General features: G+C 44.0%; 1 protein-coding gene across 1 annotated transcript in view; it reads left to right on the top strand.

Annotated features, from left to right (window-relative positions):
- Positions 1-24,752, top strand: part of LOC134354587 (cytochrome P450 2C23-like) — a 39,723-nt gene extending 14,971 nt beyond the window's left edge. The window contains exons 3-9 of the mRNA XM_063063554.1: positions 5,845-5,994; positions 7,117-7,277; positions 12,926-13,102; positions 15,872-16,013; positions 17,365-17,552; positions 19,342-19,483; positions 24,371-24,752. Of these exons, the coding sequence (XP_062919624.1) occupies positions 5,845-5,994; positions 7,117-7,277; positions 12,926-13,102; positions 15,872-16,013; positions 17,365-17,552; positions 19,342-19,483; positions 24,371-24,552 (1,142 nt within the window). The 3' untranslated portion in view covers positions 24,553-24,752. The remainder of the gene's footprint in view (positions 1-5,844; positions 5,995-7,116; positions 7,278-12,925; positions 13,103-15,871; positions 16,014-17,364; positions 17,553-19,341; positions 19,484-24,370) is intronic.
- Positions 24,753-25,548: the final 796 nt, after the last annotated feature.

Below are 25,548 nucleotides of genomic sequence, written 5' to 3'. Positions count from 1 at the left end.
TAAGCTTAATATGTTATCATAAAATAGAAAGCACAAATAAACCACTTGAAATACTATGTAATAAGTTGCAGACTTCCACAAAGATTTCAGGGCTCACGATTCTTAGTCACCACTTGATTGTCGCTGTTGTTGGGAGAATCCGAATTCGAACTTGTGAAACCACCCGATTGCAATTTCCTTGGTCTAGCTGAAGTCCCACTAACTGAGGGAAAGGTCTCCCAATAAATAGAGGTTCCACAAGTGTAGAGAGAGGCACAGAGATAGACAAACTCTTCAGTTGTTTATTCTCATGCCACTAAATCAGCATGGTTTTGATCAGAGTTTCACAAGCTTTGAGACACACAGAGATAGATGAACTCTTTGGTCTCTTGTTCTCATGTGTTGGTGCCTGAGGCCAGGAAAGAATCCAGCCACTATCAGCTAAAATTTGACATTAACAAACCTACAGTGTTTAACTTGTACAGGCACTTTACATGCTGCGAGCTCACAAAGAGTTAAAGCGTCACTTCGAACTGTTTAGATTTTCATCCAGTATTTTACAAAATTTGAAACAATAGATATTATATCACAGATGTATAAGTTGTTAGTGTGGCCACACTTGGAGGACAGTGTATAGTTTTGGTCACCTTGTTCTTGCAAAGACATGTTTCAACTGGAAAGAGTGTAGAGAATCGTTATGGGATATGTCCAGGACTAGAGGGCTTGAGTAGGGGGAGAGAGTAACCAGGCTAGGTTTTATTCTTTGGAGCACTGGAGAATGAGAGGAGACCCTATGGAACAGAAAACAAAATGTTCAAAATTGTGAGAGGCATAAAGAGTGGATGGTAAAATACTTTTCTCCAGGTTAGGGGAGCCAAAAAATGTGGGTTAAAGGTTTAGGGTGAGAAGGGAGAGGAGAGAGAAATTTAAAAAGGTTCTAAGAGCAACCTCTTCATGCAGAGTGTGTGGAATGAGTTCCCAGTGGATATAGTCGAGGCAGGTACAGTAGTATCATCTAAGAAACACTTGGATAGATACACGGAGTTTGGTGCCAGGGAACATGGGTCAAACACAAGAAATTGGGACTATCTGTGTGGACAATGTGGTCAGCATGGACTGTTTGGGCCAAATGGCCTGTATACATGCTGTACTGCTCTACAGTATTTAAGTAAGGGCAGTGTGTGACTTTAGTGGTTCAAAGTTTCAGTTTAATATCAGAGAATGTATACAGTATACAACCTGAAACTCTTTCTCTTCACAGACATCCACAAAACAGAAAAAAATCCCAAAGAACAAAAGGCAGGAAAATATTAAAACCTCAAAGCCCCTTCCCTCACTTGCTTCAGCAAAAGTATAAACCTCACACCACTCACCTCGCCAGCAATAGGCTTTAGCTGGTTGAAGCTGTGACAATGTTAAATCTTCAACTACTGTCCATTTTAAATGTATTTTTTATAACTGCAAGATCCTGCTGGACATTAAGAAATTAGTGCTGCAGGTCTGCCCCATCAGTGACTTGCTGGTTGGTGGAGACACTGAAGGAGCTGGACTTGCTGCAGATTGTGATGCTGCTTGCATCAGAGAGGCTTTGGAGGAGCTGGTGAGTGAAGGGGGTGTACAGTGATCACAAGACCCTTTTGGACATTGTTCATGTGAAATGCTGCAAGTCCAATTCACTGATTTATTGGGAGACGGCAGGGACAGACGGCCGAGCAGCTGCTTGGCCCCGGTCATAGTGAGGACTAGGCCTCAGACTGCGGTGTTACCTGCTTTACAGCTGCTCGCAGAGAGGCGTTAGAGGTGGGGGGGGGGAAGTGGGGCAGTTTGAAGCAGTTACCATGCTGGAGAGGCGTTGAGCTGTGGAGGGTGGAGGAGAGGGGGGCAGTTTGCAGCGGTTACCAGGCTGGAGAGGTGTTGAGATGGTTGGGGGGGGAGGAGAGGGGGGCAGTTTGGAGTGGTTACCATGCTGGAGAGGCGTTGAGCTGGGGGTGGGGGGTGGAGGGAGAGGGGGGCAGTTTGGAGCGGCTACCAGGCTGGAGAGGCGTTGAGCTGGGGGTGGGGGAGGAAGGGGGGGGCAGTTTGGAGCAGTTACCAGGCTGGAGAGCCATTGAACTGGTGTGGGGGAGAGGGAGGGGGCAGCTTGGAGTGGTTATACCAGGCTGGAGAGGCGTTGAGCTGGGTGGGGGAGAGGGGGGCAGTTTGGAGCGGTTACCAGGCTGGGTCAGTGCTGCCCCCCAGTGTTCATTTGGCAGAAGAGAAGCTCCATTGTGGTTTCTGCTGATTTCTGTGGCATTCATGGACTCTGTGTCTTTGGACTTGGAAAGGAAACTAGTGCACCCGTAGGAAACCCACACAGTCATGGAGAGAATGTATAAACTCCTTACATGCGGTGGCTGGAATCCAGTCTGGGTTGCCTCTACTCTAAAGTGTTGTGCTAACCACTATGCTACTGTGCTGTCCCATAATTAGACTATAAGGCATGGGAGCAGAATTGGGCCATTTGGCTCAACAAGTCTGCTCCACCATTCCATCATGGCTGATTTAAATATACCCAAGGAGTTGGTCTCCACAGCCACCAGTGACAGTAAATTGCACAGATTCACCACCCTCTGGCTAAAGAAAATCCTCCTCATCTCTGTTCTAAATTACGTCCATCTATTCTAAGGCTGTATCCTCTGGTTCTAGACTCTCCAACCATAGGAAACATCCTCTCCACATCCACGCTGACTTGGCCTTTCAATATTCGACAGGTTTCAATGAGATTCCCCCTTCATTCTAATGAGGACAGGCCCAGAGCCATCAAATGCTCCCCTAACCCTTTCATTCCCACTTCCTTGGCTAGGCAACTTGTTGAGTCAGCACGGATAAGATGGGCTTCCAACCTATATAACCTTAGGATAATCCTGGAATCTAGGCTGAGGAAATCAGCTCCACTTCATTCAGTGAAGTTGGATCACTCTACAAAACCAAACTGTCACCAACTAAGCCCTTGATACAATCTCCATTCCCAATAACGATTCTAACAGGATCAGGATCGGGTTTAATGTCGCTGACAAGCGTTGTGAAATTTGTTGTTTTGTGACAGCAGTCCAGAGCAGGAGTCACACTGCGGGCAGTTATGAAATTGACCTTAACCTTACTCACAACATTTCCTCCAGTGACCCAGAAATCACGTTACACATTCTACCAAGCTGGCATCTATTTGATGAGGCAACTGTATCATATCCGAAACTCTCCCAGTATAGGTAACATCCTCTTCGTGTCAACACAGTCTAGGCCTTTCGATATTCGGTAGGTTTCAATGAGACTATAAGACATAGGAGCAGAATCAGGCTGTTCAGCCCATCGAGTCTGCTTTGTCATTCCATCATGACAGATGTATTATCCCTCTGAACCACATTCTCTTGCCTTCTCGCCATAACCTTTGGTGCCCTGACTAACCAAGAATGTATTAACCTCTGCTGTAGAACTTTAGAAAGTTCTTGACAATAACAGGCCATTTGGCCCAACAAAGCTTGCCAAATTCCTATTCACATATTGTGCTGAAATAACCACTGAGTTTAAATTTGGAAGTCTCTAAGGTACTACTCTCAACTACTACTAGGTAGTTTGTTCCATGTGTCCACAACTCGCTGTGTAAAGAAATGTTTCCTGATGTTAGTCTGAAATCTCCGTTTAACCAGTCTCCACCTGTTACCCTGTGTCCTCATTGATGGTTAATTTTGAAGTAGCAGCAGGACTGCTGTCCACCTTACTCATAATCTTAATGATAATGAACACTTCTGTCATGTCCCCTCTCATTCTACGTCTACTGAGACGAAAAAGATTTAATTCTTTCAATCTTTCTGAAGAGCTCATACCCTGAAGAGCTGGAATGAGTCTCATCGTCCTTCTCTGAACTATCTCCGGTCGCTTTACATCCCTCACAAATTAGGGAGACCAAGACTGTATGCAGCACTCAAGGTGTGGCCTCACAAACACATTATATAGCTTAAGGAGAACATTTCTAGACGCAAACCCCACTGAGCGCATTATATACCCAACAGTCTCTTAGCCTTCCTAATCGCTTCTGTGCATTGTCTAGATCATGATGAGTCTACCATCATGATCTCAAACAGTGCACTTTCTAACTCAAGAACCCCCACTGTATATTTATATCTAATATTTCTACTTCCTATATGTAATATTTTACATGTACTTACATTAAATTTCATCTGCCATTTATCTGCCCAAATCTGGATTTTGTTCAGATCGAACTGTGTTGATTCTGCTGCCTGAATGTTATCAGTCCATCTCCCTCATTTTATGTTATCTGCAAACTCTATTAGTTTATTTGTTATGTGCTTATCCAAATCTTTAATACAAATTAAGTCAGTAGCAGCTCCAAAACTGATCCCTGCTGAACCCCACTTTTAACATCTAGGTGTGAAAATGATCCTCTCACCACAACTCCTCCTTTTCTGCACTCATTCACACACCTTACCCTGAATTCCTACTTCCTGTAATTTGATTATTAACCTCTCATCAAGTACCTTGTCAAAAGCCTTCTGAAAGTTGAAGTAAATGATATCAACTGCTCCATTGTTATCATAAATTTTAGTTGCCTCTTAAAAGAAAAAGCACTCCAGCGTGTGGTGAAGACTGCCCAGCGGATCATTGGGTGTATTTAAGGAAGAGATTGATAGGTATCTGAGTAGCCAGGGCATCAAAGGTTATGGTGAGAAGGCGGGGGAGTGGGACTAAATGGGCGAATGGATCAGCTCATGATAAAATGGTGGAGCAGACTTGATGGGCCGAATAGCCGACTTCTGCTCCTTTGTCTTATGGTCTTATGGTCTAAACCTATGCCCCTCTAACCTACACCATGATTTGAGCCACACGTTAAATCTTCTAATCTGCTCCATTTTACCTGGACTGGTACCTTTAAATATATAATTGTCTGTGGCAACAAATTCCACAGATTCGCCCCTCTCTGGCTAAAGAAATTGCTCATCATCTCTGTTCTAAGGGACGTTCTTCCATTCTGAGGCTGTGACCTCTGGACCTAGACTCCCCCAATGTAGGCAACGTCATTACCATGGGCGGCATGATAGTGTAGTTGTTAGCACAATGCTTCATAGCACCAGCGATCCGGCTTCAACTCACATCACTAACTGTAAGGAGTTTGTATGTTCTCCCCATGACTGCGTACGTTTTCCCCAGGTGCTCCTGTTTCATCACACAGTCCAAAGATGGTCTTGAGTTGGTAGGTTAATTGGTCGTTGTAAATTGCCCTGTGATTAGGCTAGGGTTAAATCGGGGGATTGCTGGGTGATGTGGCTGGAAGGGCCTATTCTGCATCGTATTTCAATAAATAAATAGATAAATCTTCTCCACTTCCCTTCTAGGCCTGGTTTCAATGAGAACCACCCCCCGCTTCATTCTTCTAAACTCCAACAAGTTCAGGCTCAGGGTTATCAAATGCACCTCAAACATTAACCCTAAAATTCCTGAGTCCATCCAGCAAGTACAGTGCTAGAGTTATCAAATGCTCTTCGTACATTAACCCTTTAACTTCTGAGATAATTCTTGTGAACCTCTCCAATTCTTTTACGGTTCCTTTTTATTCGTCTTGTGATATCTAATCAGGGAAACCTTGGACTGTGTTTGGTGACCAGGAACATCAGCTGATTTAACTGTGGAATTCTATAGTAGCAATTCCTACCTAGAAGAACAAGCACTGGGATGAGGAGCTTAGAACATCTCGGCAGTTGTGTAGAAGGGTAAAGAATAAATCGGGAAACTGGTTAAGTAGGTTAAGAAACTGATCACCAGAATATAGACAACCTCGTCCCAAGGGACGTTAACCTGAGGTCTCTCTTGCAGGAATTAACTTCAGCAGTGGCGAGAGATGGAAGCAGCTTCGGAGATTCACTCTCAGCACCTTGAGGAATTTTGGAATGGGGAAAAAGAGCATTGAGGAGAGGATTCAGGAGGAAGCCCAGTTTCTGGTCACAAGCTTCAGGGATAAGAAAGGTTTGTCACTACAGCATTAGAGAACCTGCCTTCTCCCCGTACTCCTTCATGCCCTGACTAATCAAGAATCTATCCACCTTTGTCTTAAATATACCCAATTACCTGGCCTCCACAGCCGCCTGTGGCAACGAATTCCACAGACTCACCACCCTCTGGCAAAAAAAAATTCCTTCTCATCTCTGTTCTAACAAGATGCCCCTGAATTCTGAGGTTGTGTCCTCTGGTCCCAGACTCTTGCCCCGACTCCCCACCACAGGAAACATCCTCTCCCCATCCACTCTCTCGAGGCTTTTCAACATTCCATAGGTTTCAATGAGGTCACCCCGGTTCTTCTGAATCCCAATGGGTACAGTTTCAGAGGCAGTAAACAGCTTTCGTACGATAGGATCCTCTCCAATGTCTGCATATGCTTTCATAGGAAAGCGGCCCAAAACTGCTCCCAATACTCAAAATGAGGCCTCACCAAAGCTGTATCAAATAACTAATTGATTTCTTTTGAACAGCGATGTATTAAATATCTATAACACCACACACAAAATGCTGGAGGAACTCAGCGGATGAGGCAGCATCTGTGGAGAGGAATAAACAGTCGGCGTTTCTGGCTGAGACTGCTCATCAGGACTGGAAAGGAAGGGGGAGACGCAAGAATAAGAAGGTGTCAAAGGTTATTCTCCCTTCAACCTGCCTCTCACCTCTCCCTGGTGGCCCCCTCCATCCCTTTCTCCTATGGTCCACTCCTCTCCTTACAGATTACTTCTTCGCCAGTGCTTGGTTCTTATTTCAACCACCCCCCCCCAACCCCACCCAGCTGGTTTTGCCTATCACCTTCTGGCTTGCCCTCCTTCCCCTCCTGTCTCCCCCACCCCAGCTCCTTATTCTGGCTTCTTCCCTCTTCCTTCCCAGTCCTGATGAAGGGCTTTTGACCCAAAACGTCAACCGATTATTTATTTGCATAGCTGCTACCTGACCTGCTGAGCTCCTCCAGCATTTTGTGTCTGTTGCTCTGGATTTCCAGGATCTGCAGAATCTCTTGTGTTTAACGTCCAAAGAGCATTTAGACCTGCCCCAAAATTTCACTTTAATGCCCTGTGATTTTCTAAATGGCCTCTTTAACTCGACCAGGTGAACCTTTCAACCCAAACTTTCTCCTGCGAGGTGCAACGTCAAACATCATCTGTTCCATCACCTTTGGAAGACGATTTGATTACGAAGATAAACAATTTCTCTGGCTGATAGAGATGGTTGCAGGAATTGCCCGCAGTTTCAGTAGCCCCTGGTTACAGGTATGTCTCTTTACAGTGGATTGTGAGTTACTGAAGTTAAGAGCAAACATATTTTTATCTGAGACTCAGGAGGTCAATGTGTAAGTGAAACTGAGAGATTCAGGATCAACATTAATTATTTATCAGCAAGATAGAGGGAGTGCATTTAATATTAACAAATGTATATTTAAACAACACACACAAAATGCTGGGGGAACTCAGTAGAACAGGCAGCATCTATGAAAATGAATAAAGAGTTGATACTTTTGGGCCAAAACCCTTCTTCAGGGCTGGAAGGGAAGGGGAGAGCTGCCAGAATGAGAAGGTGGGGAGATGGGAAGGATGATAGCTGGAAGCTAATGGATGAAGCCCAGTGGGTGGGAAAGATAAAGGGCTGGAGAGGAAGGAATCTAATAGGAGAGGAAAGTGAACCACAGAAAAAAGGGAAGGGAGAGGGGAGCCGGTGGGGGGGGGAATGGGCAGGTGAGGAGGCCAGTGTAGGGAACAAAAGAGAGGAGGGGTGGAGGGGGAGGGAGAAAACTTCTTACTGGAAGGAGAAATTGATGTTCATGCCATCAGGTTGGAGGCTACCCAGACAGGACATCAGGTGTTGCTCCTCCACCTTGAGATGGCCTCTTCTGGGCACAAGATGTTGCCATGAACCAATGTGTCAGAATGAACAGGAATTTAAATATCTGGCCATCAGGAAGTTTCACTTTTGGCAGATAGAGAGGAGTTGTTCGGTGAAGCAGTCCCCCAATCTACAATGGGTCTCACCAATGTAATGTTTTTGCAATATACTTTGTAATGTAATGCAATATTTTTGTAGTTTTGACTTCAGATCTAATCTAATTCTGGATGGCTATTAACCATGTTGACTCATGTAGTCTGAGTCCATAGGACACTCAAAACTGCTGCACAAGTTGACTCTGTGGTTAAGAAGGCATACAGTACATTGGCCTTTATCAACCATGGGACTGAGTTTAAGAGCTGAGAGGTAATGTTGCAGCTATATAGGACCCTGGTCCGGCCCCACTTGGAGTACTGTGCTCAGTTCTGGTCACCTCACTACAGGAAGGATGTGGAAACTATAGAAAGGGTGCACAGATTTACAAGGATGTTGCCTGGATTGGGGAGCATGTCTTATGAGAATAGGTTGAGTGAGCTCGGCCTTTTCTCCTTGGAGCGATGGAAGATGAGAGGTGACCTGACAGAGGTGTATAAGATGATGAGAGTAATCGATCATGTGGTGAGACCATACCTGGAGCACTGTGTGCAGTTTTGGTCTCCAAATTTGAGGATGGACATTCTTGCTATTGAGGGAGTGCAGCGTAGGTTCACAAGGTTATTCCCGGGATGGCGGGACTGTCATATGTCAAAAGATTGGAGCGACTGGGCTTGTATACTCTGGAATTTAGAAGGCTGAGAGGGGATCGTATTGAAACATATAAGATTATTAAGAGATTGGACACGCTGGAGGCAGGAAGCATGTTCCCGCTGATGGATGAGTCCAGAACCAGAGGCCACAGTTTAAGAATAAGGGGTAGGCCATTTAGAACGGAGTTGAGGAAAAACTTTTTCGCCAAGAGAGTGGTGGATATATGGAATGCTCTGCCCCAGAAGGCTGTGGAGGCCAAGTCTCTGGATGCTTTCAAGAAAGAGATGGATAGAGCTCTTAAAGATAGCGGAATCAAAGGTTATGGGGATAAGGCAGGAACTGGATACTGATTGTGGATGATCAGCCATGATCACAGTGAATGGTGGTGCTGGCTCGAAGAGCCGAATGGCCTACTCCTGCACCTATTGTCTATTATGTGGATAGTCAGAGGCTTTTTCCCAGGGTTGAAAGGTGCTTGGATGTAGGTACAGAGGAGATGTCAGGGGTAAGTTTCTTTTTACAAAGGGAGTGGTGAGTGCGTGGAGTGGGCAGCCGGCAACAGTGGTGGAGGTGGATACAATAAGTTCTTTTAAGAGACTCCTGGATAAGTACATGGAGCTTAGAAAAATAGAGGGCTGTGGGTAAACCTAGGTAATTTCTAAGTAAGTACATGTTTGGTACAGCATTGTGGGTTGAAGGGCCTGTACTGTGCTGCAGGTTTTCCATGTTTCTGTATTTTAACAATGCACAAGTCCACTCGTGTCTCAGCCTGCCGACTGTGAAAATGCTCATCGAAGATTCAGATTCATTTGTTTATCACCTGTACACTGAAACATACAGCGAAATGCGTCATTTGTGTTAAAAACCTACACAACATAAGGATGTGCTGGGGAAGCCTGCAGGTTTCACCAACTCTCCGGTCCCAGCACCGCATGCCCGCAGTCTTCGGCAGAACAGCACAACATGCAAGCCGCTTTTCCACCCTCCCACCCACTCTCACAGATGTGAATGCTACTTCATGATAGTCGTTGAGGCAGCTCACACTATTCCTTCTTGGGCACTGGTATAATTGTTGCCCTTTTGAAGCAGGTGGAAACTTCTGGCTGTAGCAGTGAGAGATTAAAAATGTAACTAAATACTCCCACCAGTTGGTTAGCACTGATTTTCAGAGCCTTACCAGGTAGTCCATAGTGCCCTGCTGCTTTGCACCTTCCTGAAAGACAGCCTGACGTCACCCTCTGAGACCAAGGTCGCAGAGTCATCGGATGCTGCAGGGATCTTCATAGCTGTTGTTTTATTCTCTCTTTCAAGGCAGACATAAAAGGTGTTGAGCTCATCTGGTAGTGACGCGTCGCTGCCATACATGATGCTGGGTTTTGCTTTGTCGGAAGTAACGGCCTGCAAACCCTGACAGAGTTGACATGGATCTGATTTCGCCTTGAACATCTCCTGGAGTTGTTTCTTGGCTCTGGAAATAGCCCTCTGCAAATCATGCCTGGTTTTCTAATACAGAGCTGGATTGCCAGACCTAAATGCCACAGATTTAGCAGTCATCTGAACCTGAATCTCCTTGTTCATCCGCAGCTTTTGTTTTGGGAATGTACAGTAAGTTTTTGTAGGCACACACTCATCTACATGGGTTTTAATGAAGTCGGTGACAACTGTGGCACACTCACTCAGGCTCAAAAGTAACTCTGAACACAGTCCAGTCTACTGATTCGAAGCAGTCCTGTAAGCACTCCTGTGCCTCCCTGGTCCATACCTTCTTGGTTCTCACTTCTGGTGCTACAGTCTTCAGTCTTAGCGTATACTCAGGGAGTAGAAGTACAGCCAGGTGATCAGACTTACCAAAGTGTAGTCACAGAGTCAATGAAAGACCACCGTACTAAGGCATTCAGCCAAGTGCAGAGGACAACAAAACGTGCAAGTGCAAAAGAAGAAATAAAAATAATAAATAAATAAGCAATAAATATCAAGACATGAGATGAAGAGTCCTTGAAAGTGAATCCTTAGATTGTGGGGACATTTTAATGATGGGACAAGTGAAGTTGAGTGGTTAACCCCTTTGGTTCAAGAGCCTGATGGTCGAGGGGCAATAACTATTCCTGAATCTGGTGGCGCGAGTCCTGAGGTTTCTTGTACCTTCTTCCTGATGGCAGCAATGAGGAGAGAGCATGTCCTAATCCTTAATCGTTAAACTCAATGAGGACTAGACCTCAAACTGTGTTGTTGCCTGTTTACAGTCACCTGTGAGAGAGGTGTCGGAGTTGGTGTGCTTCATTGGAGGCAGTGTGGCATGGTGTCCAAGCTGCTGTCACACTGGCATTGCTGCCGCCCAGTGTTCACTTGGCAGAAGACGAGCTGGTATCACGTTTGCCAGTAGACTGCTGTAATGTTGATGAACTCGGGGACATGGACCATATATTTTGTGTGTGATTGTATTTTACCGATCTCCAGCATCTGCAGATTTTCTCTTGTTTGTTCTTGTCTGTGCTTGCTACTTTACATGTGGCTTTGCCTTGTGTGACTGTCACTACTGTGTTTTGCACCTTGGCCCCTGAGTAATGGGGTTTCATTTGGTGATATTCATGTATGGTTGAATGCCTGTGGCCTTCAAACTTTACAACTCCTCCCTTGGAGGGTCAGACACCCTGAGCCAATAGGCTCGTCCTGGACTTATTTCATAATTTACTGGCATAATTTACATACTACTATTTAACTATTTATGGTTCTATTACTATTTATTATTTATGGTGCAACTGTAACGAAAACCAATTTCCCCTGGGATCAATAAAGTATGACTATGACTATGAATATAATGACGTTTGAACTTGAAGAAATGCTAACAGCACCAGATATTTAATAATGATGCTACTATAATTACACCAACTCTGCCTTGGATGGTCTCAAGCCTGCTGCAAAAGGAGGAGGGTTAGGTATGGTGCTAGTAACCCCATCCCGTAAAAATCCCAGAGGTACAGAAACGCCAACAGAAACTCCAAAGGCCTCATCCCTGGGAGAGGAAGAAGATGGGCTACATCTGGGGACTACTTGAAAGACTGGCCCAGGACAGAGAACTTGGCGAGATGCTGTCAGGGATCTCTGCTCCAACAGCAATGATGGACTCAAGACAAAAGTAATAATGCCACGATACGTTTGGATGTATAATAGACAAAGCTAATTTCTTACCTCTAACCTAATGCTTTTACCTCTTCTTTTTCTTCCAAATGTGATTCTTCTACCGTTGCAGCCTGTGATCTACACTATGGTGGTGTGTTATTGAGCCACCTGGCACTTCGCATTCTGAGGGTGTACAGTGATATTTCGAGCAAAGCTTGCGCTTCAAGGCCAAGAAGCCTGGAGATGGGACGTAAGCCCATAACTGACTCCATTTCACACACACATATATATATATATATATATATATATATATATAGTGTCTGAGTCTACTAAGCAAGTGGTGCTGCTGGAGCTGACAGTCCCAAGGGAAGATAGCTTGGAAGAGGCCTTTGAAAGGAAGCTCTCCAAGTACGCAGGACTGGTCAGCAACTGTCAGCAGGCTGGATGGAGAGCAAGGTGTCTCCCAGTGGAGGCTGGTTGTAGGGGGTTCGTTGCCCGTTCTTTAGTTAGAGCCTTCAGCATTTTGGGCATCGAGGGAGAGAGGAAGAGAAAAGCCATCCGCAGTACCACTGATGCGGCAGAGAGGGCCTCAAGATGGCTGTGGCTCAAAAGAGGGGAGCCATGGAGTCATAAGTAGCTAGCCATCTGGACACAAGCTGGGGTCTGATCAGCCCCGGCTGGGTCACCTAGAGGGGGTTGTATGATGTTGAAAGACCCGAAACACCCAATGATTCCAGGAACATCACTGAAGATGTGTCCAGAAGCATCAATAGATGTATGTACACAGTATATGTCACTCCTTGTTTTTCTCGGTTGCTACTTTCAGTGTCTGTGATGAGGGAGGCTTGCAGGTAACGAATGATGCAGCACTAGATTGAACTGAGCTGAACTGAATATGCCTGAACTCTGCAGATTTTGTGTTTTGTATTCTGTATTTTTCGCTCTTCTGCCATTTGTGTGGTTCTCTTTTTTTTGCACTTGGGGGTGGGTTTTGATGCTTCTCTTTGAACGTATTTCATAGTTATCTTTGTTTTGTGGCTGTCTGTGGGAAAGTGAATCTCAGGGTTCGATACTGCATACATACTTCGGTAATAAATATCCTTTGAACTTTTTGAACTGAGCCATAGGTATCCAGCACTAGGTCAGTGAAAATGGTGTGTTTGTTTTGCAGTTGTACAACATCTTCCCAAGGATCATGGATTTCCTGCCTGGAGCTCACCAAAAGATGTTCCAAAATATCAAAAACTTGCAAAGTTTTCTGGCCAAAACTATTCAAAGCCACAAAGAAACTGTCCAGAAAGACTTCCCCAGGGATTACATCGACTGCTTCCTGACGAAGATGGATGAGGTAATGGCAGCAAGTTTCTTCTCACGTTCATTCATTTCCCTCTGTCCTACCAAATATACTGAAGATAATTTCTGTCTTCTTATTTTATTTTAAAGACACGGCACAAAACAGGCCCTTCCGGCCCAAAGAGCTGCACCAACCAGCAGCCCGTCTATTTATTCAGTTTAGTTACTTACTGCCCATTACACCGCTGGTGCTTAGGGCAGCAATGAAGGTCCTCCATCTCTGTCTGTCCTCGGCCGTCTTCTCTATTGTGTCCCATGTGTGGGTCGGGATCCTCATTTCTGCCTCTACAGTACGGCAACAAATTGTCTTTCCTCTGCCCTCAGGCGTCCGATGAAGTGCTGTCTTGATGATGGCATTGGCATATCTTCTCATCACGTGCCCAACCCATTTCCAACATTTCCTCATGGTGATGGTGACCGTGTCCTCTTGGTGAGACTGAAGGAGTAGGGTGTGGTTGGAGATCTTTCTTGGCCAGAAAATACGAAGGATCTTCCAGCGGCTCATGGTGTGGAATGACAAAGTCACTCCCTGTCATGCATCAGCATTCTGACCCCTTAAAGAGTGTGGACACAACGCAGCTCCGGTACAACTTCACCTAGGTGTGGACACTGTACTTGGTTGATCCCCATATGTTGCTGAACCATAACATAATCAGAGAACGATTTTCAATGACCAATTGACCTTTGGACTGTGGGAGGAGACCAGAGCACCCGGAGGAAACCCACGTGGTCATGGGGAGAACGTAAACTCCTTGCAGGCAGCACTGGAATTGAACTCCGAACTCTGGTTCTGGTTAATGCTGTAACAGCATCACAATAACCACTATGCTACGCTACCATGGCATCCGACTTCTCTTAATTGGTAAATTAGATCAGAGTTGAAAAATACAGAAACAGATCCTTCAGCTCACCACATCTATGTTGACCACCATGCCTGTCTATACTAATCCCATTTACCTGCATTAATTCCATGTTCTGCTCAGTTAATTTTGCACAGAGATCATAATTATTTATTTATTGATTGATTTCATATACAGTGAGAGTAGGCCCTTTCAGCCCCTCAAGCCGCACCATCCAGCAATTCCCCAATTTAATCATGGGACAATTTACATTGACCAATTCACCTATTAATCTTTGGGATGACGGAGGAAGCTGGAGCACCCAGAGGAAACCAACATCGTCTCAGGGAGAATATAGAAATTCCTTCCAGGCAACAGCTGGAATTGAACCCTGGCCGCCTGTACTCTAAAGCATTGTTCAGTCCACTGCAGTACTGTGCTGCACCAAAAACGGTTATCTTTTTCAATGAAAACTATGCAGCTGCTAGAAATCTAAACTAAGAAATGGAAATGCCGCAAGTTCTTAGCAGATCAGGTAGTGGCTGTAGAAAGGGAATCTGGCATCTTGTGTCAACAGTCCTTTGAGACCCTCCTAAAAGCTTCCATGATTTTCTGTTTCTTTGGGGACTGGCATTGCAAACATTTGCCTATTATAGATTATGGTAGCATTAGGGTGGCACCTTAGCATAGTGGTTAGCACTACACTACAGGTGACCCAGGTTCAATTCCCACCTGTAAGGAATTTATATGCTCTCTCTATGGACTGTGGGAGGAAACCAGAGCACCTAGAGGAGACCCACACAGTCAAAGGTGTTCTAGTAGGTAGGTTCATAGGCCATTGTAAATTGTCCCGTGATAAGGCATTGCTGGATGGCGCAGCGTGAAGGACCAGAAGGACTGATTCTGCGTTGAATCTTAATAAAATAAAAAAAATTAAGGAGACAGAAAGGCATGAATTGAAGTTGAAAATTGTCTGAAGGCTGTTAAAATGTACTCCTTCCCCTCCCTCCCCCCCGCTTGGTGTTCACCTGGTGGAGAATCTCACCTGGTCCCTCAACACCAGCTCCATAGCAAAGAAAGCCCAGCAGCGTCTCTACTTTCTGCGAAGGCTGAGGAAAGTCCATCTCCCACCCCCCATCCTCACCACATTCTACAGAGATTGTATTGAGAGCATCCTGAGCAGCTGCATCACTGCCTGGTTGGAAATTGCACCATCTCGGATCGCAAGACCCTGCAGCGGATAGTGAAGTCAGCCGAGAAGATCATCGGGTCTCTCTTCCCGCCATTACAGACACTTACACCACATGCTGCATCCGTAAAGCAAACAGCATCATGAAGGACCCCACGCACCCCTCATACAAACTCTTCTCCCTCCTGCCATCTGGCAAAAGGCACCGAAGCATTCGGGCTGTCATGACCAGACTACGTAACAGTTTCTTCCCCCAAGCCATCAGACTCCTAAATACCCAGAGCCTGGACTGACACCAACCTACTGCCCTCTACTGTGCCTATCATCTTGTTTATTATTTATTGTAATGCCTGCACTGTTTTGTGCACTTTATGCAGTCCTGGGTAGGTCTGTGGTCTAGTGTAGTTTTTGCATTGCTTTACGTAGTTGTGTAGTTTTTGTATTGTTTCATGTAGCACCATGGTCCTGAGAAACATTGTCTGGTTTTTACTGTGCACTGTACCAGCAGTTATGGTCAAAATGACAATAAAAAGTGACGACTTGACTTGCTTTTCAGCCTTGATTAAGGATCTCGGATTGAAACACGGTCAACTGCTCATTAACCCCCATAGATGCTGCCTGACTTGCTGAGTTCCTCCGGCATTTTGTGTGTGTGTGTCTGTGCGCTGCTCACCATTTCTAGCATCTGCAAAATCCCTTCTGTTTAAAACATGGATTTTTGTTTGCCTTAATTCAGGACAAAGATGAGCTTAACTCCGAGTTCTTTCAAGAAAACTTGTTGGTGTCGACAGAGAGCTTATTTCTGGCTGGGACTGAAACAACTAGTACAACACTGCGCTGGGCTCTTCAAATCCTAACAAAGTATCCAGAAGTTCAAGGTAAGCTTTAATTCAATTCAAATCAATTCCAGTGTCAAGGTCCAAAACACAGTACCAATGGTCACACACAGCACAAAGCACTCACAAAATAGCAAGCACAAATGGTATCATGATCACACAATATAAGAATCAGAAACTCACTCCATCAGTCTCCAGTTGATTTCGATAAAGCCCGTCTCCTGTGAGCAAACACGGTGGGGGGAGCCGGCTCCAGCCTGGACACTGCACCACACCACCCCGGAGGAGTTCACTGGTCCCAAGGCAACCACCCCGTCCCCAGGTGAAACTGCAGCTTGAGGCCCAGTCCGCGCACATAAAAGACAACAAGCCCATATAGAATATCAATAAAGATACAACCAAACAAACTCTACATGTATCGTTCAGACTCTTCAGTCCGTTGAAATCTTCAGTCGACCATAAAAGAGCTTCTCTTCAATTCAGAATCAGGTTTAATATCACCAGCATATGTTGTGAAATCTGTTAACTTTGCAGTAGCAGTACAATGCAACACATAATAATAGAAAAAAACTGAATTACAGTAAATATATATTAAATAGCTATATTAAATAAGTAGTGCAAAAATAGTAGAGAGGTAGTGTTCATGAGTTCACTGTCCATTCAGAAATCAGATGGCAGAGGGGAAGAAGCTGTTCCTGAATCACTGAGTGCGTGTCTTTAAGCTCCTGTACCTCCTCTCCGATGGTAGCAATGAGAAAAGGGCATGTCTGGGTAATAGGAGTCCTTAATGATGGATGCCACCTTTCTAAGGCACCGCTGTTTGAAGATATCTTAGATGCTAAGGAGACTAGTGCCCATGATGAAGCTGACTGAGTTTACAACTCTGTAGCTTACTTCAATCCTGTGCAGTGCCCACACCCCGTACCAGATGGCAATACAACCAGTTAGAATGGTTTCTATGGTACACCTGTAGAAATTGCGAGGTGTGTATCAATTACACAACAGTGTCAAAATGTCAAAATCAAAGTTCAAAGTAGATTTTATTATCAGAGTACATAAATGTCACCGTATACAGCTCTGAGATTCATGTTCTTGTGGGCATACTCAGTAAATCTACTGAACAGTAACTACAACAGGATCAACAAAAGATCAACCAGAGTGCAGAAGACAACAAACTGTGCAAATGTAAATATAAATAAATAGCAATAAATAATGAGAGCATGAGATAATGGGATACAGAGTATTCATCTTCCTCCAGCTCCACCGTTGAGGTCTTGGTTGGATCACTCTTTGTCTGGAACCTCCCCCTTGACCTTACTGCCATGGGTGACCCTACTAGGAGGTGAAATCCAGACACAATCGCTCTTGGGATTTGCTTATCTTCCTCTCGCAGAGAAGATTCACAATGAGATTGATGATGTGATTGGATCTCATCGAAGACCGGCAATTGAGGATCGGGCGAAGATGCCGTACACTGACGCGGTCATCCACGAGGTCCAGCGATACATCGACATCACTCCCCTGAGCTTTCCACACATGACAACAAGTGATGTGAACTTCCGAGGATATTTGATACCCAAGGTCGGAGTCAAGATCAATATAATGAATGTTTTATTTGTATTATTTGTAATAACATCAAACCAAAAATTAAATAATCACATGCCAGCTATTCTGTACTTTAAGAAGTACAGTGTCCTTAACCTGCTTGTTGCTGAGGAGGAATGGTGGTGGTTGTCCATCCTGTCCGATGATGACAGGAGACCTGTGTGGGAGAGTTTTTAAAGTGGAGAAGCCGTTGCACTGGGTCTGTTCCATTCTATCAACCTCAAAAGTCCGGGTTCAGTGATATGAGTAAACAGCACAAACTGGTGTCTTCCTTGGTTGCAGTGGATGACCATGACATCTTCTGTGCCTCGTCATGTCTTCATTCTTCAGGCAGCATTAAAGTATCACCCTCATGGGCATTGGATCTCACTGTAGGTCTTATCTGCCCAGTCCGCTGGAGCTGATTTTGCAAACTAGGACAGGCCTGTCTCTGTCTCACCAGGGTATGAGGCTGCTGGCTACCCTTGCCTGCTTTAGCCAGCCCTTTGAAGTGGTGTACCGGGGTGTGGCTGCTCTCACATGAGGTCAGTTACTTGGAGCCACGGGTGGGAGCAGAGTGTCCAGTAGGGGGCAAAGATGAGGGAGCTGCCCCGGAATGGACACGACAAAGCCCTTCACTAGAGGTGCTACCCCTCCCTGGACATCCCGTACACTCCAGGAGGTGGAATAATCTCCAGTATATTGGGGTATGCAGTAAATGGTAGGGCTTTGCAATATTAGTATGTAGTTCACTGAAAGAGCAGAGTCAGGCCATTTGGCTGATTTATTATCCCTCTCAAAAACATTCTCCTGACTCCGCACACACCCCCCGCCCCCTTAATCGTTGACACCCTGACTGATCAACAACCTGTCGACCTCCGCTTTAAATGTACCCAGTGACTTGGCCTCCACAGCCACCTGTGGCGATGCATTCCGGATTCCCCGCCCTCTGGTTAAAGAAATTCCTCCTCATCTCTGTTCTAAAGGGACAACCTTGTATTCTGAGACCAAAGACAGGGAATGTTTTCTATGATTAAATGTGAGGGATTGTGAAAAACTGAGTTTAAATGTATTTGGCTAAGGTGTATGTAAACTTCTGACTTCAACTGTATTATGGTCTCCACTTTAACCCATTGTAAAGTACTCTGAGCTACATCGCCTGTATGAAATGTGCTCTATACATATTAATATAATGATACAGGATAAACAAACAAACACAACTTAATGGATTCTAAACACACACAACATACAGAAAAACAGTGAATTAAAAGAGGAAATTGAAAGACAATGGAACATGAACAGAGTATACATTGTCCCAATAGTAGTATCTACAGCTGGTATCATCCCAGTCACTACACAATAGCATTAAACAATTAATCCTACACAGCAATATTCATGTAAATCTCCAGAAAGCCACAATACTAAACACCACCTGAATAGTCCGAAATCTCCTAGCAATTGAGAAACGAGTGTGCTTGTCCATGCCTGTATGTCAGGCGTTACCAGCTTGAGCTGAGAAAAAATATTTTTAAACAATAATAATATTATTGCATTAATATTATAACAACAATATTATTATAAATAATCCAACAAGATCAGGTTTCAGACCACAAATATATTACATTCTGTGCTCCGAGGATCAATACCACATCAGCCACTGCAGTACATCGTTTCTGGGACGTATAACGTCATCAGTCATTTTTTTAATGTGTTGAGATACTTTCTGCTTTGTGCATCTGACATAATTTTTGATCATAACCATGTCTGAACGTGTTTCTGTGTTTAGGGCATGCTTGTGATCCCTGTCCTTTCCTCTGCTCTGAAAGACAACAGTCAATGGGAGTCACCAGAATCATTTAACGCAAACCATTTCCTTGATGAAAATGGATGTTTCAAAAAGAGTGTAAATTTCATGGCATTCTCAGCAGGTATACATATACACTTATTTATTATATTGCCTGTCCTCTCTGCCCACCTGCAAGAGAACCACATCCTTCTCATAGCGTTTGGAGGCTTGCATGTCTCAATGACCCGGAGATCTATATTGGCTGGAGTAAGAGCTTTATGCTTTGCCTCTGGGTAGGGTCACCCATGTCAAACAGGTTAAAGGGCAGAGGCCAGACTAACAGCAGTCCACCAATCCTTCAGGTTCCGGGGTTCAACTCAGGGCTAACAACTCTGACCGGTAATGAAAACTGATAGACAATTGAATGGTGGAGCGGACTTGATGGGCCAATTAGCCTAATTCTGCTCCTATGTTCTAAAACAGAAATAGCAATGAAGAATCCTTCTACATCTGAGTGCGTCAGTATTCCTGAGTCTTCACCAGGGACTTGCATGACAGTAGTGAAAACTGAGCTACTGACATGATGAAGGAAGCCCTGAACAGTATCAAAGGTGGAGGAACTTCATTGTGATCCTAAACGCCAACGGCATAACAGGCTGCTGTTGCTCTCCACCCAAGAAAAGGGTGATCGCAGAATAAGTCAAAGTTCAAAGTAAATTTTATTATCGAAGTGTATATATATGTCACAATTCTTTGCTGAAACCCAAAACGATCGCAATCAACAGACTTGCTGCTTTCTGTGGACCTTCCTAAACTGAGGTGCTGACTCTGGGCACATTACTCCAACTGGAGGCAGACAGAGCTAAACATCAAAGTGTGTGTGAGGAGATCCCTTTATACTGAAGCAGGAGTAGATTGTTCACTTCAGCACACACACAAATCACACAGTGAGGATTACCCAGTGTTGTGACTGTGAATGAAGTTACCAGAGAGACATTGAAGCTGGTGGTTATAGAAGTCTTTACCCTTCAAAGCAAGCAGCAGGTCATTATACTGGAGACACTCTGAGAAGAATAGGCCTCTGAACTCAAAGTACATCACAGTTTGATACCCTTAAGATCAATAGTAACTCAATAGAGTTTCGATACTTACAATAACATTGTTTACTTCAATACTTTGGGTTGACAATGCTTCATTTAGGGCAGAATGGTACTGTAGTGGTTAGTACAATGATTTCCAGTACCAGTGGCTTGGATTCAAATCCCGCTGCTGTCTGTAAGGAGTTTGTATATTCTGCCCATGATGGCGTGTGTTTCCTCCCACAGTCCAAAGACTTACTGGTTAGTAGGTTAATTGGTCATTGTAAATGGTCCCATGATTAGGCTGGGATTAAATTGGGGATTGCTGGGTGAAACAGCTCGTAAGGGTCTATTCCGTGCAGTATCTCAATCAAACAATAAATAAATATTACTTTTAAACAGCTAAATCTTCACACCAACACTCCTGACACCATAGATTGAATAGTAATCACCATTGCCTCTCGGTTGCATTCATCCATATACAAGCATGTCAGGTCAACATCGTGTTTCCTGGATTAAAATCAACCCCAGTCTACAGTTCCTGGAAGACCATTGTTCTGTGCTGCATTTAAAATTTAATCTACAATACATATTCAGATCTAAACACTGGATATTGTTGAAATTATTATTTTCTATATTCCATATTTCTAGAATACACCCAGCGTGTAAGATTTCTGAGCTTTCCAATTTAATTTAAGAAACATCACATAAATATGTTTGTAGTTTCTCAAAGGTGTATTCCATGATGAATCACAAGTTCAAAGTAAATTTTATGATCAAAGCATATACATATCACCATTTACAACTCTGAAATTCATTCACTTACTGGCATAGACAGTAAATCTATAGAATTATAACCATAACAGAATCAATGAAAGACTGCCTAACTGGGATGTTGAACTACAGTGCAGAAGACAAGAAGCTCTGCAAATACAAAAATAATTAAATTTAATAATAATAAATAAATAAGCATTAAATATTTAGAGCATGAGATGAAGAGTCCTTGAAAGTGAATGCATTGGTTGTGGGAACATTTCAATACTTCAGTGACAGGGCAGGTGAAGTTTTCCCCTTTGGTTCAAGAGCCTGATGGTTGAGGGATAACAACTGTTCCTGAATCTTATGGTATGAGTCCAGCGTCTCTTGTATCTTCTTCCTGATGGCAGCAGCGAGAAGAGAGCATGATCTGGGTGGTGGGGGTCCCTGATGATGGAACCAGGAGACAAGGGCAAAATATATTGGTTATTGATTACTGTGTTAGTAGCCAGTGATCTAGGTTATTGATTTGGAATTTAAGTTTGGATCCAACCATGAAAGCAGCAGAATTTAAATTTTAGTAATTCTATAAAGTGGAATTTTAAGAGTTAGTTCAATAATGCCAGCTATGAAGTGACTAAAAAATGAACTGGTTGATGAATTTGGGTGGGCTCCACAGTAGCGTAGCATTTTGCACATCACCATTACAGACTGGGTGTTCTGAGGTTCAGAGTTCCATTCTGGTTCCGTTTTGTGAGAAGCCTCTGTACGTCCTCCCAGTGGAATGCACGAGTTTCCCCCCGGTGCTCTGGTTTCCTCTCATTGTCCAAAGTTATACCAGGTAGGTTAATTGGTAATTCTAAATATTCCTGTAATTGGGGCAAGGTTAATCAGGGTTGTCACAGGTTGCTGGGGTGGTGTGGCTCGAAGGGTCAGAAGGCTGACACTGCACTGTATTACTAAATAAACAAATAAATGTCCTTTTTAGTGTGAGAAAGGAAATCTTGTGCAGCAACTTGGTGTGGCCTAAATGTGATACTGACACAGCTAGTAAGCTATTTAGTTCGAGGACAACCAGAAATAAGGTATGTATGAATTTTAAAAATAGGCCTAACCTGGACCCAACATATTGATGCAGCTCATAAGGCAAGACAGCGGTTATATTTCAATAGGAGTTTAAGGAAATTTGGTTTGGCACCAAAACTATTCTCAAATTTCTACAGTTTCTACTGTGGAGAGCATTCTAACTGGCAGCATCATCATCTGGTATGGGATGTTGCTACCGTGCAGGATCGAAGTAAGCTGCAGAGAGCTGTAAACTCAGTCAGCTTCATCATGGTCACTAGCCTCCATAGTATCCAGGATATCTTCAAGGAGCAACGCCTCAGAAAGGTGGAGACCATCATTAAGGACCCCATCACCCAGGTCATGCCCTCTTCTCATTGTTAACATCAGGAAGGAGGTATAGAAGCCTGAAGGTACACCCTCAGTGTTTCAGGAACAGCTTTTCCCCCTCTGCCATATGATTTTTCAATGGACAGTGAACCCACGAATACAACCACAATATTTTTAAATTTACTACTTTTTCACTACTTAACACTTATTGTATTTAATGTATTTTTCTCTATTATTATTGTACTGCTGCCGCAAAGACGACAATTTTCACAACATATGCCGCTGACATTAAACCTGATTCTGAAGAAACAAAATGCTGAAGGAATTCCTGCAGTGTTTATTTCTTAGTCCAGATTCGAGCAACTTGCATCTCTTACATCAATAGAAAGTCATTCGGGAAGAATGATTATAATATCCAAAAAGTTTTACATTCAGTTTGTAAAGAATAATACAAAACAGGTGATAAATTAAGGTAAAGGAACCCATGGGAGTCTGTGATCATAATATGATAGAATTCACCCTGCAATTTGAGGAGAAGCTAAAACCATATGTACCCGTATTACAGTGGAGTAGACGGAATTACAGAGGCATGAGAGAGGGGCTGGCCAAATTGACTTGTAAAGAACACTGGCAGGGATGACAGCAGAACATTAATGGCTGGAATTTCTGGGGCAACTCAGAAGGCACAGAATATGTACGTCCCAAAGAGGAAGAAGTATTCTAAAGGCAGAATGACTCAACCATGGCTGACAAGAGAAGCCAAAGCCAACATAATAGCCAAAGAGAGGGCATATAATAAAACAAAAATTACTGTGAAGTTACAGGATTGGGAAACTTTTAAAAACAAACAGAAGTCAACTAAAATGTCATAAAGAAGAAAATTGAATATGAAGGTAAACTAGCCAATAATATTAAAGAGGATACCAAAAATTTCTTCAGATATATAAAGTGTATATGACAGATGAGAGTAGATATCAGACTGGTGGAAAATGATGCTGGAGAGGTAGTAATGGGGGACAGGGAAATGGCTGATGAACTGAATAAATACTTTACATTAGATTAGATTATGAGGACACGCAGTCCTCTTTTATTGTCATTTAGTAATGCATGTATTAAGAAATGATACAATGTTTTTCCAGAATAATATCACAGAAACACTTGACAAACCAACTTAAAAACTAACAAAAACCACATAATGATAACATATAGTTACAACAGTGCAAAGCAATACCGTAATTTGATAAGAACAGATCATGGGCATGGTAAAAATCTCAAAGTCTCTCGAAGGTCCCATCATCTCACACAGACGGTGAACCTCCAGCGCCGCAAACTTGCTGATGCGGCATCCTGGAAGCATCCGACCACAGTCCGACTCCGAGTCCATCCAAAAACTCCAAGCCTCCGACCAGCTCTCTGACACCGAACACCCAGCACTATCTCTGCCGAGCGCTTCGACCCCAGCCCCAGCAACAGGCAGTAGGCAAAGCCGAGGATTTGGGCCCTTCCCCTCCGGAGATTCTCAATCGCACAGTAGCAGCGGCAGTGAAGCAGGTATTTCAGAAGTTACTCCAGGTGTTCCTCCGTGCTTCTCACGGCTATCTCCATCAAATCAGGATTGTGCATGGCCTAGTTAACACATACGATATCATTCGGAACGGCCGCGCGCGCTGCGTCGCGCCGCCATCTTCTCCTCCCTCCTCGCATTAATATACTTAAATATATTTTAAGTAATTATGTGCTGAGTGCCGTAACTAACCTTTTACAAATTTTTCTTCAAGAACATTTCTGTACTCTTGCAGGGAAAAGAATGTGCCTGGGAGAATCCTTGGCTCGCATGGAACTCTTCATTTTTTTGACCAGTCTCCTGCAGAGCTTTGTCTTCAAGCCCGTCATCGATCGCAAGGACATCGACATCTCACCAGCTTCAACTGGAATTCTGGTTGCACCCCATGTCTATGAATTCTGTGCTGTCCCTCGCTAAATCACCTGGAGCCTCTTGAATTTTAGCAGTCGATGTTAAAAATTATTTAGTTACTTGTATATCTTTAACATCACAAAATTTGGTTATTTTCCATTTACCCATTCTCACTGCAGTCCAACATGTCAGTCCACGCCCACCTCGTGTCAAGGTGAGACCATCCTCAAGGGTGGAGCAACAGCTTATATTCCGACTGGGTAGCCTCCAACCTGATGGCATCCCCTTCTGTTAAAAAAATCCCCTTCCCCTCTTCTTCTATTCCTCACTCTCACCTCTTACCTCCTCTCACCTGTCTATCATCTCCTCCTTCCCTTTCTACCATGGTCCACTCTCCTTTCTTAGCAGATTCCTTCCTACCCACCTGGCTCCCCCTATCAACTTTGAGCTACCCTCCTTCCCCACCCCTCCCCTCACATTCTGACATCTTCCCTCTTCCTTTCCAGACCTGAAGGAGGGCCACACTCTGAAATGATGGCTATTTATTCATTTCCATTAATGCTATGTGACCCGTTGATTTCCTCCGGCATTTTGTATGTATTGCTTTGGATTTCGAGCATCTACAGAATTTCTCATGCTTATTATTATCCACAACTAGTGCCTTTTTAACAGTGATTATTAGTTATAAGTATACCCAACAAAAATATACAAAAATTTCGGGCAGATGGGGCTCATCAGCTGTAGTTGGCAACTCACCTGGGAGCAGAAAAACACTTGACCTCAAACCCCTGCTGCCCTGCAGCTATACCCACTCATGGGGAAGCCTTCGTGAACAAACCCCCCAAACAATCCGGAGCTGGAGTCCACAGGCAGCCCTATGTTGTTACTGGAAGCATAATTCACATTTTTTAACCTTTGGTTCAACTCCTCTGATGTCTCTGCATCCTCTGCAGCTGGAAGTCAAGTTGTCATTACTTCAGATAAGAGTGGGATTCTTTGTTACACACCTAGTGAGTGCAGCTCTAACACTGAAGAGGTTTGACTCCCATCTTCAGAAGACCA

The sequence above is a fragment of the Mobula hypostoma genome, chromosome 12 (genome assembly GCF_963921235.1).
Source record: "Mobula hypostoma chromosome 12, sMobHyp1.1, whole genome shotgun sequence".
Lineage (NCBI taxonomy): Eukaryota > Metazoa > Chordata > Chondrichthyes > Myliobatiformes > Myliobatidae > Mobula > Mobula hypostoma.
Note: the sequence above shows the minus strand (reverse complement) of the source record. Positions and strands in the feature narration are given on the sequence as shown.